Here is a 16,077-nt window from a genome sequence, read left to right on the forward strand (position 1 = left end):
AACAATTATGCCAGTTCTCAACTAGTTATTTAATGATACCACATTGACTTAATCAGGGAATGTTTTTTCAAATTCCATCACACAAAGGTATGCTAGGTGCAATGATTATTCATGAAATCTAATCCAAAGCTGCTATGGCAATCTTCATCTGCAGAAAAAAAGATCAAATTAATCATCACTCCTTGTCTACACACCATTTGAGAATATAGAGGAGGGTGTGAATCAAACAGTTTATTAAAAATTGGATTAGCTGCTGCTTTTAGATGAACCCAAAAGACCACATTGTTTGATAATCTATCTGATGCTTATTACACAGGTTTTATTTTTTAAATAAATGGCTGTGGCATCTCTAGATTGTTCCTTGGAATAGTTGATCCCAAGGGAAGCCAACAGGAATAAAGCATGACTGCTTGAAGAAACACCTCAAGTACCTACCTCCCGAATAAACAGCTTTCAGGTGCCTCTGTACAAGGAGATTAAATCATGATTATTTTTTATTTATATCAGCATCTCATTCCACAGAAAGGTTTAATTAATAAGGCAAATCCTTATTAATCCTTAATCCACAGTTTACAAGCTGATTCCTTAGGGTTTCACCAGCAGATGAAGGGAAAACTGAAAGCAGTTTTAAAACCTGAACAGAGTTTCATTTCTCAGCAACTCTAGGCACACTGATAAAACATGAGATGAATAAAGGCTAATATGCAAGACATCAACCCTAAGACTGATTAAGACTTAGACACAGAGGGAGGCTGGACAAGGACCTAGATGAGTACCTTATAAAGCTACTTTCACACCCTTCAGTTGTCTTTTCTGGGTGGGCAGTTACAATCTTAATTAGGTAGGAAAATACCACACAGCATTCAAGTTGGCGATCATAACCTGAATGCAGACCAGGCCCCGCCCCTCAGTGGCAGCAGGGGCACCAGGAGTCCGAAGCCAGCTTCGAAGCAGGCACGCTGGCTGGGCCTGGAGAGGCTTCAGAAGTCCTCTGGGCCCCAGTCTCTTCTCTGTTAACAGGGGGTTGTGTCACATGACCTGAAGCCCCTGTATCTCAAGCCCTATGACTCAGAATGCTGATTTAATAAGCATCACCACCCACTTAACCCTGTAGGGAGCCTTTCTAAAGGTCATAATGTGAGTGTGAAGTCTGACAGGAGCCTGTTTATTTGCAAGAACCAACTCAAACCTGATGTCACTATTAAGCAAATTACGATTAGTCATTTTCAAATTAACTTTTGGTTTTTAAATCAGTTTGTGATATGGTCCTTTACCACAAGGTACATGTGTAAACTGAAAAAGACAACTACTGCATTTGACTTTCTAAACTTTCCAAATCTGTATGCTGTGTATCTCCTTCATCATCAAATTTCTCTTCTCTTCTAGCAGTGAAGTAGGCAGTGTCCGCAGCACACCCACCCACAGTGCGGTACTACCTTCTCTGCCACACGTGCCCAAGGTCAGCCCTGCTTTGGCCCGTTGTGTCAGAAGTCTAATCTGCACGTGGCTTTTCTTGGTAATGCTTTGCCCACACATACTAAGCAAGGCAAGTATAGATCACAGGTACTCAAATTACAAGTCACTTGAAAGCATTTTGTACATTAATGACAAGGGTTATTGTACAAGTAGCAGTCTTTTAAAAAATCCTCACAGAAAACACCTCTGTGTTTAGACTTGTTTAACACCGTTGCTCGTGATGTTTATGTTAACAGTCAGTGCTCTAGGCCACTGATTGTCAGAACCAGAAGTGAGCACCGAAGAATAAACCAAAAATCACTCAATGCCGACTGCAGGGCTGGTTCCTGTCTCAGCGCAGCACATGGCGAAGAGAATGACTCCAGAGGGACCTGAAGACAAGGAGCTCTGCGAGTATGGGAGTCCCCATCACAGCAAAGGTTACACTTCACAACATGAATCCTGCTGTTGTCGTACTTGAAGGAGAACCTGTGTTCTATTTCTGGTGTTGATCTTCTTATGAAATACCTATTAGCCAACAAATTTCAACAATTTTGACATCTCAATATAAACACTTCAAAAATACCTCTAAAACACTGTCTCAAAGACAATCTCATTTTCCTACATTGTAAATACAAACTAAAACTCCACAATAATCATCTTTAGATATTTTACTTAGTACATTATTCACAGTATTCAATCCCTTGTGACTATTATAGTGATCTCTGTTCAATTCTGACACACAAGAATGTGATTCCAGTTTGATTCAGAGTGTGTGATTCCTCTTTTCATGCTGATCAAGTAAATTTATTGTGTCTCCTTTCTGATTTTCAGCGTTAAGAACTAAAAAGGAAAAAGAAAACAAAATGTTCTAGTATTAAGCATTTTGAGAAACCAGCCCAGGCAGGTCCCATTTGACTTAAGTGTCTATAAGAGAGGACTGTCTCCCAGGGTAACATTATAATGTGGAATTTCATTGCTAATCAACGACAAGAGAGCAAAAGAGTCCATTTGTATAGCCAACAAGGTACCATGAACTGTGAAATAGTTTAATGATGTTCTACAAAATAGATGGTATGAAATGTACTCATAGAATTTTTGACATGATCATGACCCTCATGCGCTGCATGAATCTGTTAACTGCACCTGCAGCAGGAAGCACACTGCTTCCTAAAAGCCATTTGCAACTTAGGTTAGCTTTTGTGACTCCAAAGCTCTTCTTTTACAGAATTGATGTCAATATGTGGCTTCCACCCTCTTTATCCTATGACACCCAAAGGATGTAAAAAGACACATCACAAATATAACCTAAACCCAAGATCCTCATTTACAACTATTGCACATCTTAATGATTTTATAAATGACTGTCTTAAGTTCTCTAATAAAGTTGGAACTAATGCCTTTTTCTTCTAATTTCCCTGGAGAAAAGCAGGCTCTGCAACCATCTTGATGACATAATTTTAAAATGACATTTCTTCAACTTAAAATTCTTTTTTTTTTTTTTAAATTTTATTTTTAAACTTTACATAATTGTATTAGTTTTGCCAAATATCAAAATGAATCCATCACAGGTATAGCAAAACCATTGCTCTACTTCGCTTACCTCCTCAATTTGAAAGCCTTAGCAGGTACAAGGTCAAATCCTTAGACGGACACCTGGGTGTAAGGGATGAAAGATCCCAAGGCTTCATTGCACAGTCACACATCTAACTTGTATTTGCTTAAAATTCTGACTCCTAACACGTTCATCTTTTGCATTAAAAATAATTAGCTAAAAAGTCTATGAAAATAATTAAAAATGAACTTAAGACTTTCAATTTTAGAAACCCCAAGCAACTCTGCCAATTGTAGTAAGTGACATGCTGGGTAAAATACAAAAGATTTTTTAAGGATGCACTGCTGAATCAAACTCAACTTTCTACCAAACAATCGGCCAAAACACTTTAAAAATTATCAGTGCTATAAGTGATAAAGACAGAGGGTTCCAGGTTAAAAGACACTAAAGAGATATGATGATAAATGCAGTGTATGATCCTGGATTAGATCTTGAATCAGAAAGCGGTTATTAGTTGGACAATTCAAGAAATCTGAATGTCTATAGATAATAGCATTATGTGAATATTAAATGTCTTCATTCTGATAACTGTACTATGGTTACATAAGATGTTAACACTTGGGGTACCTGGATGAAGGTTTGTGGAAATTCTTACTAGTTTTGTTTAAATTATTTCAAAATGAAAAGTGAAAAAAAAATTAATAAAACATTAAAATGCAACAACACTAACAGGAAGATCAAAAATGAAGTGGAAATATTAACAACTGAAGGTAATAAGCATCAATGCCAGCTTTTGTCCTAAGGACTTCTGCTGAAGCCTGAAGACTCCGAGCTCCCCTCACAGCTTCAAAAGGCCCTTAAACATGAGGGCTCCCCTCAAGGTGGGGAGTGAAGAAAGGGATGCCCATATAAACGTGAACCCTGAAGTTTCACATCCTTGACTTAAAGGCAACAGAAAATAAACCTGCAATGAAAAGTCTCGTGTGGACTAGAGCATGCTTAACCACATGAGATGATCGTGCGGGTGTATAATTCAAACTCTCATTTTTCCATGTGATCCCAAAAAACCCTAAAGGTGACAACCTACTTTATTAAAGGAGTTTTGAGTTTGCAGTACCCTCCTTGAGACTGGCAGAGGCAAACAACCTTCTCTCTCTAACTCTCCAATACTTCCCACACAAAGTTCCATGGAAAGTAGTAGTTCACAGTTAAGAGGCACAAAACACACAAGGAAACAAGGTACCGTGAGGACAGTCTGCAGAAACAAAATGCAACACCGCAAGTTTTCAGATACTACAACTGGAAGACAAGGCGTATGAAATAATGTTGACAGAGAAATAAAAGATGTCTGAAAACATGAGCAAGGAATAAGGACCCATAAAGAATGGCCAAGAGAAAAGTTTAGAAATTAAAACAGAGCAAAGAAGGCATAGACGAAAGAAAAATTTTTGAATTGGAAGATGTTTCTGAGTAAATTATTCTCAACACAGATCAGAGAAGCAGAAATGCAAAATATGAAAAAGAGGACACGAGACATGAATAGATTGAAAAGTTCTAATACACTTCTAATCTGAATTCAAGGAGGAGCCAAAAAGGAAAGAAGCATTATTCAAAAGATGTTGGCTTGAATTTTCCAGAGAAAGTAGACTGGCTAGATTAAAAAAAAAAAAAAAGGCTGCTATACTTAGAACAATGTGGTACACTGTGAATCAAGAGAGAAACCAATAAAACAGAAATAGAAAATCCAAAAATCAGAACCAAGTACATATGAAAATCCAGTGTTTGATGATGGTAGCACCTCAACTCACTATGAGATGGTGATTTTAGATAGTGTTGGGCCAGCTGCAAACACCTTTGGAAAAAGAAAACTGGGCCCTTATCTCATGCCCATACACTTGAAAACATTTAAAGTGAGTCAAATGAATCAAGAGATGTTAAGTGTAAGTTATGAAAGTAGAGGATTCTGGAAAGATGGCAGAAACAGTGGCACAGTTTTTGAACCTCTCAGAATCCTTACATAAACCAACTACTAAATTTAAAAACTCAAAAACTAGAGACCATTTACAGCAAAACTAGCTGAGCAGGAGTCCTGCAGACCCCAAAATACAAGCAGTCAAAAATAATCCATGGACAGCAAACCATACACTCACAGAGTCTGGAAAGAAAACAGAGGGAAGCAATGGAGTTTCTGATGGACCCGGGAACAACAGAAATCCTAACAACCAACAGGTTACAGCAGAAAGCACCTGGGCCAGTGAGAGAGCTGCAGCTGGAAGGGGCAGTCCTGCTACTCCCACAGCAGGTGACCACGGAGTGCCCATGGAAGACGAAGGAGCTGGTGGAGGTCCATGAAACACACTGGCAGCGACTCCTCTTTGCGTTCTTCTCAGGTAAAGCCCCTCACAGAGAAAAGGCAGTGTGTGGAGTGAAGCAGTGGCTAAGCAGGACAAGAGACAAAGGAACCAATGGTTCAGAGAGAAGTGGGGAAAACCTCACTGGCCAAAGGTGAGACGATGTGAACTTCAAAAAAGATTATAAATGCAACTGAATGAAACCCATCAAAAAGGTTTAAAAGTTTATATTTTCAAATGGTCACCTTCAAAAGGTCAAAGGAAATAATTCCTTATTGTGAAAACTGGTAAAGAGAAAGAAGCATTTATCCTGCCTATGCTGTATGAACAATACCATGACTTGTCTATTTACAAAATATTTCAATTAACAAATGAAATAGGAATGGCTGAATTAAAATACCACCTCCAGGTATCAGCTGGTGATCTGCAGGAAATAGGGAGGAAAGAAGAACACACTAAACCAAACCATAAACAGAGCCATGAAATACACAATCAACACTCTCCAGACTGTGGTCAAACAGCAATGGCTGGCTGGCTGGCTGAATGGAAGGAAGGAAGGAAGAGAAGACTTGTAAATTGAGACTTAAACACATATCAAATATAAGAAAACGGGCAAGACTAAATAAACTATGGCATCCAGGGATGCCCACTTGGATGATAAGCCCATAAAGAAATTCAAGAAAATGCCGAATGGAAAGGTGAGGACAGGTATTTCAGTACAGGGAGGGAAGGTGCTAGGACAGGAAGGGCAACAAAGAAGGAACTTCCTGAAGCCAAGTTCTGTTTCTTGAGTCAGGAAGGCAGGGTGCGGTTAAAAAATGTTTAACTTCTAACAACTTGTTTGTTTTGTGTGCTTTTCTCAATCTGACTTACTTCATAAAACCAAAATAAAAATCTGAAAGTATACTGAACAAAAAAAAAAAAAAAAGGGTGAATTCAACTCTAAATGAGAAAACTATGACTCCATATCTGTAGGCAAAAAAAAAAGACATAAAAATTTTTGAAACTTTTACATGGCAAAAAACCATAATCAAAATCAAGATAAACTGCTAGGTAGTACTGGCAACCTCCCCAGCACATAAAGAATTCTTAAAAACTGAGAAAGAAACACCAAGAGTTTGATGGAAAAATGAACTTTAAGAAAGGAAACCTTGAGTCTACAGTGAAACTAAAACAAGGGAGAGAGAGTATGTGTGCCTGTGTGTGTGTGCAAATGTATACACACTGGGGGTGAGGGAGTCCTCAAAGAATGACAGCTGATCAATGTGCGGAATGACCATCCAGACAACGGTTTTCAATGGACAGCAAAGTCACACCGTCACACAGCATCCCCCTCTGTAAGACATGTTAGTTACAGAGGGGAAAATGGACCTTTGCAGCAGACAGACCTCGTGGGTACCACCTTAACCAAGGATCAGCCTGCCATCCTGTGCCTCCTGGTGTGAAGCTACAACACCACAACTGCAGCTATTAAAAAAAAAAGTTCAACCAGAATCCAATCACAAGGAGACGAATCCAGAATCTCAGCATCCCACAGGCCTGGACTCTTCAAAAGTTCAAAATAACAGTTAATACAAAGTAACACAGAGTGCTACTATAAAAACTTGCCTGTGTACACATGACAGCATTTCGACTAGTGCTGTGAAATGATCATGCGGTGACCTACCATTTTGAAGGGAAATTCCTAAACTTCACTGAAGCATATCCGCACTGACCCCTGAGGGGCTGATGCTCAAGTTCATGTATGCAGACTTTCTGAAAGGTCCTCGTTGTGGCCTCCTGAAACTGTCACCTCTCTCCACTGCCCCTACACTCCAAGGCTTCCGGAGAAAACAGTCTTCTAATTAGGGATTACTTACAACATTATTGTTGGGATTCAGTGTGCAGTCATACAAAAGTGAAGGACCACAAATCAGACACAAGGTGACCACCCCCACCCACCCACCACCACCACCACCACTGTTAATTACCATTTCTGTTTTTGTCATTCCCTGCAAGGGCTGCCTGCTTGTCTGTTTCAGATTCTGCCTCATTCTCATCCATGTTGTAGTCATCATCAGCTCCCAGTTTCTGCTGATTTCTCCCTGAAAAATTAGCAGAACCACAAAACATAAGCTACATCATTTCTCTCTCGATGCCATGGGAACACCAGAGCCCGGGCGCTAGGGTTATCCCAACCCTGGTTTAACAATCAGCTCTTTCTGCTTCCTCTCAGGAAATGACAGGGACTCGTGTGCTTGCTCCCAGTGCCAAGACCATGCAGGATTCCTCTACTTATGTATGCCCCACTCCAACTTTGAATCTATTTAAAATATGGCCCTAAATAAAGAGCTCCATTCCAGGCTGGAATCAGGGTAACTAGTTCACCAAACCAAAATTCCAGTTTTTTAAAGAGATAATCAACGTTAAAGGAAGGCATCACTATTTGGAAACAGGTTTCTGGTTAATGGAGGCATCTGCTTAAAATGGTTCACTGCCCTGAGAGAAGGAAATGGAGTGGCTATTGTGAGTCAAAGGGTAAAATTTTTCCATCAGACATACAGAATTAGCTCATTTATCACTGCATTCATCCCCAGAGAGAAGAGCAACCAGAAAAGATCAGGACAGGATGCAATCAAGAGACATACTCAGAGGGTTACTGTTAACATTTCATATCTGTATAAACAAGATCTTTTGTTTAAAAAGCATGTCTGGAAAAGTCAGCTCCAGTCCTATACCCCTGCACTAACTGCCTGAAGAGGAAACAAAGCCCAGGCCTGTGTGCCGTGCGGCTTTATTCTACTAATCAGACCATTACAGCTGACCTTGAACAAGGTGTGACACACAGGCCCCCACAGTAGTGCCGGCCTACTGGCAGCTGTTACACCCTGCGACCAACTGCTGAGTGAGCTGAAACTTGACTGCCACTCTGATCAGCCCCCCAGAGTGTCCTTTTTTTCTTTTTTCCTCCCCAATTATTTAACAGAAAAGTTGTGAGAACACACTCTTCAGAAAATCGGGGTAATTTCTGCCAGTAAGTACTATCCCCACCTGTCACTTTATCAGGCTCAGCACACAGGTGTCTTCTAAGCGCCCCTGGCTTAGCTAGGATTAAAATGTTTTCCGTCTTTCAGGGACCAAGATACATCCCAGAATATTCTGCTCATCTCAGTTTCCCACACTTTCCTTTAAAAAAGAAAAGTAAACCAAACCAGAAAGGTGAGATTCCCACGTCACTTTTCCGCAATGCTCAAACACGTGTGACCCTCCATCTATCCGATCCTTCCATCTGTCCTTCCTTCCTCCTTCGGTTCACCAGGCACTGCCTGCCAGTGACACGGCAGGAGGAGATGAAGTGACAAGGAAAACGTGTGGGCTCTGCCCGCCAGGAGACCTATGTGGACGCTGTGCTCAGCTCCCATCCAAGGTCTTCCACCTGGAAAGCCCCCTAGGCTCCCTGTGAATATGATTTCTACAAGTTCCAAGTGCTAGGAGTGCCCGGCCCTTCTGTCTTGTCTCCTGCCTGACAATGGAAACAAACAAACAGAACGACTGCCAAATGGCGCCCTGCTGGTTGGTCGTCTTCACGGGTGTCCGTTCTGCACCGGGAAGGCCATGGAAGGGGCTACTGCCTGGTGCAGCGGAATGAGCGGGCAGCCCAGGGGGCCTCTCACCCACCTTCCTCGTCGGCATCCTGCCCCTCCTCCTGTCCGTCGCGGATGACGAGCTGGTCCCGTTCAGGGCCCTCCGCCTCTTGATTCTCCTGGCTGGCCAGCAGGGCGGCTGGGACCTGTGGGATTTGGCCCAGCTCTCCGGGTTCTCCATTGCCTTTTCCGCCCACTTGTCTGTCTCCTTCCACTTCCTGTTCTCGGCCTGGCTCCTTCGGCAGTGCCAGACTGTCCCTCTGAAGCTCCTCCTCGCTGACGACCTGAATTTCCTTGGTTTCCTCTGTGCATAGGACACAGGTTGCCGTGACCTCACCATACAATACAGAAATCCTCAGACCACTCAATTCCCAGAGCCTTCCCAAGGACTGTGGATGGACGGGGTAGCCGATCATGTATGCTGTGGCCTAGCAGATGGCATCACTGACTCAATGGACATGAGTTTGAGCAAACTCTGGGAGATGGTGAAAGACAGAGAAGCCTGTCATGTAACAGTCCATGGGGTTGCAAAGAATTGGACAAAACTGAGCAACTTAACGGCACCAGACTCCAAGCCTCACTGTGCCTGGAGTATATCTTCAGAACCACAAGAAAGAGGAAACGGTTTAGAAAACAAATCCAGACCAAGTCATCTGGATTGAGCACATCCTGCAAGGGGAGGAGGCTGTAATGCCAGGCTTATCTGATCACCCTACTTGAGACCCAGAATCTGGGAGCCAGTGACAGCCACCCAGGACTCAGCCACGTCCCCTTAACTAAACAGCCCCGCCACTGTCCCGAATAAAGGCACACCTAGACCTTCCTTTACCAAGCTGCCAAAGAACGAGGAAGTTTACAAGGGTGAGACGTCAGGAAGGCAGATAAAAGCCCTGTGGCCCCGAGTCCAGGTGCCCAGAGAGATACTCACTACCACCTGCAGCCCGACTACTAGGCTCCCCACAAGCAGTGAGCTCTGAGTATCTGTACGGACTGAGGGGCCGGAGCTGCTCCTGTGTGTTTTGCACAGCCCTGAAGACAGCATGTCACTGGCAAGCTTCACTTACCTTTCTCACCTTGTCTCTTCAAATCAAAAGCCACCTCGGAGCTAGGGGCTGGTGTCTGGGGCTCACTGTGGCTGGGCACGTTTCCTCTTGCTTCCGGCACCTCTGCCTGGGGCGGGCCTGCCTCCTGCGGCCTGGGCTGGGACTCACTGGGGGCTCGAGGCTGAAACAGGAACACAGGTGGTCAGGGCAGCAGCTCCGTGACCGTGAACCTTCAACAACCCTGAGCAATGCAACGGACCACTGCATCCTTCTGATGAACAAGCACATGGAAACCCTGACTAATGCCATACCCTACCCTGGTCGTGCCCTACCACCTGGCATAAAGCAGAGACCTGAGCTTGGGCCCATATCTCCCAGAAAAAACACTTTCAATACTGGATTAACAGGTAGGCAGAAGATCAACAAGGAAAGAGAAGGCTTGAACAACATGACAAACCACCCGAGCAGACATCTACAGACCCAACCCAACAAGAGCAAAACACACGCAAATGCGATTTCTTCTCAAGTGCACACGGACTGCTCTCCAGGCAGACAGATGCTCGGCCACAAAACGAACCTCAACAAATGTTAAATGACTGAAATCACACAATGTATGGTCACCAATCACAATGGAATGAAGTTATAAATCAGTAACAGAATGAGGTTTTTTGAGAAATTCACAAATATTTGGAAATTAGACAACACACTCCTAAATAACCAGTGGGTCAAAGAAATCACAAGGAAAACTAGAAAATACCTTGAGAAAAATTAAAATGAAAACACAACACACCAAACTTCTGGAAGGCAACTAGAGCAGTGCTTAAAGGGAAATTTCAGGCCTATCTCAAGAAAAAAGACAGATCTCAAATCAATAACCTAATCTCCCACCTTAAGACACTTGAAAAAAGAAGAAAAAACTAAACCTAAAGTAAGGAAGGATTTAGTAAAGATTAGAACAGGAATTAATGACATATGTAAAAGAAAAACAATAAAATCAACAAAACCAAAAGTTAGTTCCTTGAAAGATGAACAAATTTGACAAGCGTTAGCTAGATTAAAAACAATTTCAAATTACTAACATAAAAAAAAGGATAACACTACCAACTCTTACACAAATAAAAAACTGTATTATAAGGAAATACTAAGAACTATTTGCCAACAAGTTTGATAACTTACCTAAAACAGACAAGTTCCTAGGAAGACACATACTACCAAAACTCATTCAAGAAGTAGAAAATCTGAGCAGATTGTAACAAGAGACTGAAGTATTAATTTACAAATTTCCCCCTAAAAAAGCCCAGTTTCAAATGACTCCTGTGGTAAATTCTATCAAACATTTAATACTACATCTTCTCAAACTCTTCCAAAAGCAGCAGAGAAAGGAATACTCCCCAACTCATTCTATGAGCCCAATAATGACCCTGATACCTAAGCCTGACAAAGACATTACAAGAAACTAAACCTGTAGAACTAGTATGAATATAGACCCCCAAATCATCAACAAAATACCAGTAAATTAAATCAAGTGACATACAAAAGGATTATACATCATGGCCAAGTAGGATTTTCCCCATCAATGCCAAGGTTTAACATCGGAAGTCAATTCATATAATACTATGTCAGTAGTGTAAAGGATAAAAAACACACCATCATCCTAGTGGATACAGAAAAAACACTGGCAAAATTCAACAGCTTTTCTTCATAAAAACACTCAACAAATTATGAATAGAGGGGAACTTCCTCAACTTGATAATGTGCATCTATGAAAAATACACAGGCATACCATGAATATATCACAGGTTCAGTTTCAAACCACTGCAATGAGGCAAATATCACAATAAAGTGATCACACCGATTTCCTGGGTTCCCAGTACATAGAAAAGCTATGTTTACACTATTCTGTAGTCTATCATAATAGTACTATGTTTAAAAAATGTACTACCTTAATTAAAAAATACTTTATTTTCTAAAAATGCCAAAACATTACAAGAGTAACATCAAGACCCTTGATCATAGATTTCTATAATAAATATAATAATAATGAAAAAGTCTGAAATATTTTAAGAATTACCAAAATGTGACAAAGGGACACGAAGTGAGCAAATGCTGTTGGAAAAAAAGGAAGCCAATATACCTGCTCAACACACAGTTGCCACAATCCTTCAATGTGTAAAAAACACAAACATCTGTAAAGCACAATAAGATGAGGTATGCTTGCACAGTTAACATCAGACTTAAGAGTGAACGAGTTAAAAGCTTTCCCCCTATGATCAAAAAGAAGACAAGGATGTCTATCCTCACCACTTCCATTTAACATTATACTGGAGGTTCTAGCTAGGGCTATTAGGCGATAAAAAGAAATAAAAGGCATCCAGATTGGAAAAGAAGATGTGAAACTACCTCTATTTTTAGATGACATAATCTTGTATTCAGAAAATCCTAAAGAATCACAAAAAATACTACTTGAACTAATAAGTTCAGAAAGGCTGATACAAGGTCATTATAAAAAATGAATTATCTACACACTAGAAATAAACAGTTGAAAATGAAATTAAGAAAACAATTCCATTTATAACAGCATCAAAAATACTTAGAAATAAATTGAACAAAAGAAGTGCAAGAATTCTGAAAACTACAAAACATAATTGAAAAGATTTTTAAAGGACTTAAAGAAATAGAAACAAATCCCACATTCACACATCAGAAGACAAGATGTTAAAATGACAACACCTCCCAAGGGACTTACAGACTTTAATCTCTGTCCAAATCCCACCTGGTTTGAAGACACTGATAAGCAGATCCAAAAATTCGTATAAAAAGTCATCCAGTGCAGAACTGCCAAAATAATCTTGAAAAAGGACAAAGATGGAGCAGTCAAAGCTGCTGATTTCAAAGTTTATTACAAAAATACAGTAATCCAGACTGTGTACTGTGGACATGAGGATAGAAAAAGAGATCAAAGGAACAGACAGAGAGTCCAAAAACAGACCCTCATCTTTATAGTAAACTGATTTTTCTGACAAGGATGTCAAGGCAACTCAGTGGGGAAAAGAATCGTTTTTTTTTTCCCCCCAACAAATGGTGTTGAGACAACTGGATAGCCACATGCAAAATAATAAAGTTGAACCACTACCTCACATCATATGCAAAATTAACAATATGAATCACAGGACTAAAAGAAGAACTAAATGCTAAGAACTTTACAAGTCTCACAAGAAAAAACAGGCATAAATCTTCATGATGCTAGGTTAGGCAAAGCAGTTTTAGATATGACACTCATAGAACAAACAACAAAGGAAATAGATAAACTAGACTTAAAATTAGTAACTTCTCTACTTCAATGAACACCATCAAGAAAGTGAAATGATAACTCAAAGAATGGGAAAAAATATTTGCAAATCATACACCCAATATCTCTATATGAATATATAAAGAAGTCTAACAACTCAATAATAAAAGTAACTCAATTTCAAAATGGACAAAGGATACAATTTACAATTTCTCCAAAGAGAAATTACAAACAGCCAACAAAGCATACATGAAAAAATACTCAATATCATCAACTACTGGGAAATGCAAATCAAAGCCATAATGAGATAGCACTGTACACCTACTACAATGGTTATAATGAAAAAGACAAATGTAATGACAAGAACTGGCAAGGATGTGGCAAAACTGGTACCCTCATAAACTGTCGGCAGGAATGCAGAAGGGTAAGATCACCTTCCGAAACAGTATGGCAGTTTCTCAATACACTGTGGAGAGTTACCACACGATCTAACGATTCCACTCCTAGGTATATACCTAAAAGCAATGAAAGCCTATGTTCACATAAAAATGTGTGCATGAGCATTCACAGCAGCATTATTCAGTCGCCAAAAAGTGGAAATAACCCAAATGCCCATCAGCTGACAAATAAACAAACAGAACACAGCACAAACAGTGGACTATTATTCAGCCATACACAGGAAGGGAGCGCTCATACATGCTGCAACACGGGTGGATCCTGAAAGTTACATGGAAGTCACTGATAAGTGTTATTGTCCGTCATAAATAAATGTCCAGATAAGGCAAATCTGTAAGACAGAAGATAGATCACAGCTCACCTAAGCCTCCAGGAACTGGAAGTAAAAGGCGAGTGAGCTAATGGGTATGGGATTTCTTTGGGGAGTTATGAAAAGGTTCTAACATTGACCGTGATGATGACTGCATCACAGTGTGATGATGACGACTTCCCATTTGTGAATATACTAAAACCACTGAACTGTAAATACTACATAGGTGACTCTATGGCAGGTGAAATATATCTCAATAAAACGGCTACATTTTAAACAAAGATCCCCCAGAAGGCTTTGAACAGCACTTCCACAGGCTGTGCTTACACAGGAGGCAGCCTGACAGCATGGTTCGGATCAGCTCCATCACTGACCAGGTGCACTGACCTTGGGACAGTATTTGACCACCTCCATGGGCCTCAGCACCCTCAAAACAGGAAAACAAAAACAACTCCCTTCCAGGGAGGCTGTAAGCTTTAAATGAAGCAATCTCCATACAGCCTGGGGCACAGAGGCTGGGTTCAGAGGCCACCATACTCAGTCCGAGACCCTACACCCTGGGACCAGACTGTTGTGTCTCAGGGAACCAGAGCAAACCAGACAGCAGATAAAGGAACAGGATGCCTGAAGAGAGGGCAGGAAGACCTTTGGGAGATTCCTGGCAGAAAAAGCCCAGGATTACCTGCTGGCTTTGGTCCTTCTGTTCGTTTAGATCGTGTGAAGGCATGGCCTCATTTCCCTTCCTGGTGACTTCTTCTATTCTCTCTTCACACTGCTCCTTCACCTCTTTCATCTGACTGATGCACTGGTTCCTGTGAAGGTGGAAGAAAGCAAAAGAAAAGGACAGCTGTTCAGAGACACTATTTAAGTTTGGCCCTGCTGTGACGGTAAAATCCAATTCCCAGACAGACACAGCTCATCTCTTTCTTGCTTCCTGTACTTCATCTGAAAAAGTCACTAAGGCAGGGCAACAGTATGTTTCACTTATTAAATGACATGAAAACTGGAGTCAACTGAAACTTCCAAAAAATATGTCATATTGTTCTAAAATAAATGAACTTAACTGGTTAAAAAAATTTTTTTAATATAATCTGTGGCATAATAAAAAAAAAAATGTGATCTTTGTCCCCAGCTATCAGCAGAGCTCCTACAACCTTTGGAATTTCCTGAGTAACAGTGTCTTCTGCTATACATAATGAGCCCCTGCACACCATACCTGAGTTTATGCTAAGGAGCTGACTTACTGAGAGGAGCCTACACAGCTTCAGGATGGGGGCTGGTGGCCACGGGAGCCAACTGCATAACGAGAAGGTTGGAGCTTACAGCCCCATTTTCTAGGAAGGAGGGAGAGACTGGAGATTTAGTTCAATCATATGGCCATTCAATGAGTCACGCCCATGTAATGAAACCTCAGATAAGCACCCTAGATCATAAGGCTCGGCGAGCTTCCCATTTGGTGAACATCTCTGTGAACCAGTAAGGAGGCAACCCAACTCTAACAGAAGCTCCTGCCTAACCCCTGCTTCCACCCTAGGCCTTGCCTCATGAGCCCCTACCAATCAGCACTTGCTAAGTTGTATCCTTTATAATAAAACTGCAATTGTAAACACAGAGCTTTCCTGAGTTCTAGAGAATTATTGATCCTGAGGGGGTTGTGGGAAGCCCTGAATCTGCAGTTAGCCAGGCAAAAAGTACATGTGGCCTGGGGCCACCAAGAACTTACGGCTAGCATCCAAAGGAGGGGTAGTCTTGCGGGACTGAGCCCCCTAACGTGGGGTTTGTGCTAACTCTTGGTGGTGTCAAAACTGAATTGGATTTGGGGAAGACAGAATAGATGTATTTTTCACTATTCCTCCACTAAGCACAGCTAGAACTCTGGACATTATGTTTTCAACAAACAGAAGTAGACTCTGAAAGATGGAGTGATGAAGGCAGACTGGTTAGGGACCTCAGGATCTAGAACAACACAGTGGTGTACCTGGAGAGTACATGGCA

At 41.2% G+C, this 16,077-nt stretch overlaps 1 protein-coding gene across 5 annotated transcripts in view; it reads right to left on the reverse strand.

The window, feature by feature from the left end:
- Window positions 1-5: 5 nt before the first annotated feature.
- The window catches only part of GOLM1 (golgi membrane protein 1), a 59,870-nt gene continuing 43,798 nt past the window's right edge, over window positions 6-16,077 (reverse strand). For 3 of the 5 annotated variants that reach the window (XM_019966510.2, XM_070795066.1, XM_019966513.2), the window contains exons 6-10: window positions 14,765-14,894; window positions 10,049-10,208; window positions 9,019-9,288; window positions 7,332-7,445; window positions 6-2,298 (exon numbers count right to left, since the gene is read on the reverse strand). In XM_019966510.2, coding sequence (XP_019822069.2) covers window positions 2,222-2,298; window positions 7,332-7,445; window positions 9,019-9,288; window positions 10,049-10,208; window positions 14,765-14,894 — 751 coding nt within the window. In that variant the 3' untranslated portion in view covers window positions 6-2,221. Of the gene's footprint in view, window positions 2,299-3,058; window positions 3,112-7,331; window positions 7,446-9,018; window positions 9,289-10,048; window positions 10,209-14,764; window positions 14,895-16,077 lie in introns of all 5 variants that reach the window. The other 2 variants (XM_070795067.1, XM_070795068.1) reach the window with 2 other exon arrangements.

Source organism: Bos indicus, chromosome 8, assembly GCF_029378745.1.
Source record: "Bos indicus isolate NIAB-ARS_2022 breed Sahiwal x Tharparkar chromosome 8, NIAB-ARS_B.indTharparkar_mat_pri_1.0, whole genome shotgun sequence".
NCBI classification, from domain to species: domain Eukaryota; kingdom Metazoa; phylum Chordata; class Mammalia; order Artiodactyla; family Bovidae; genus Bos; species Bos indicus.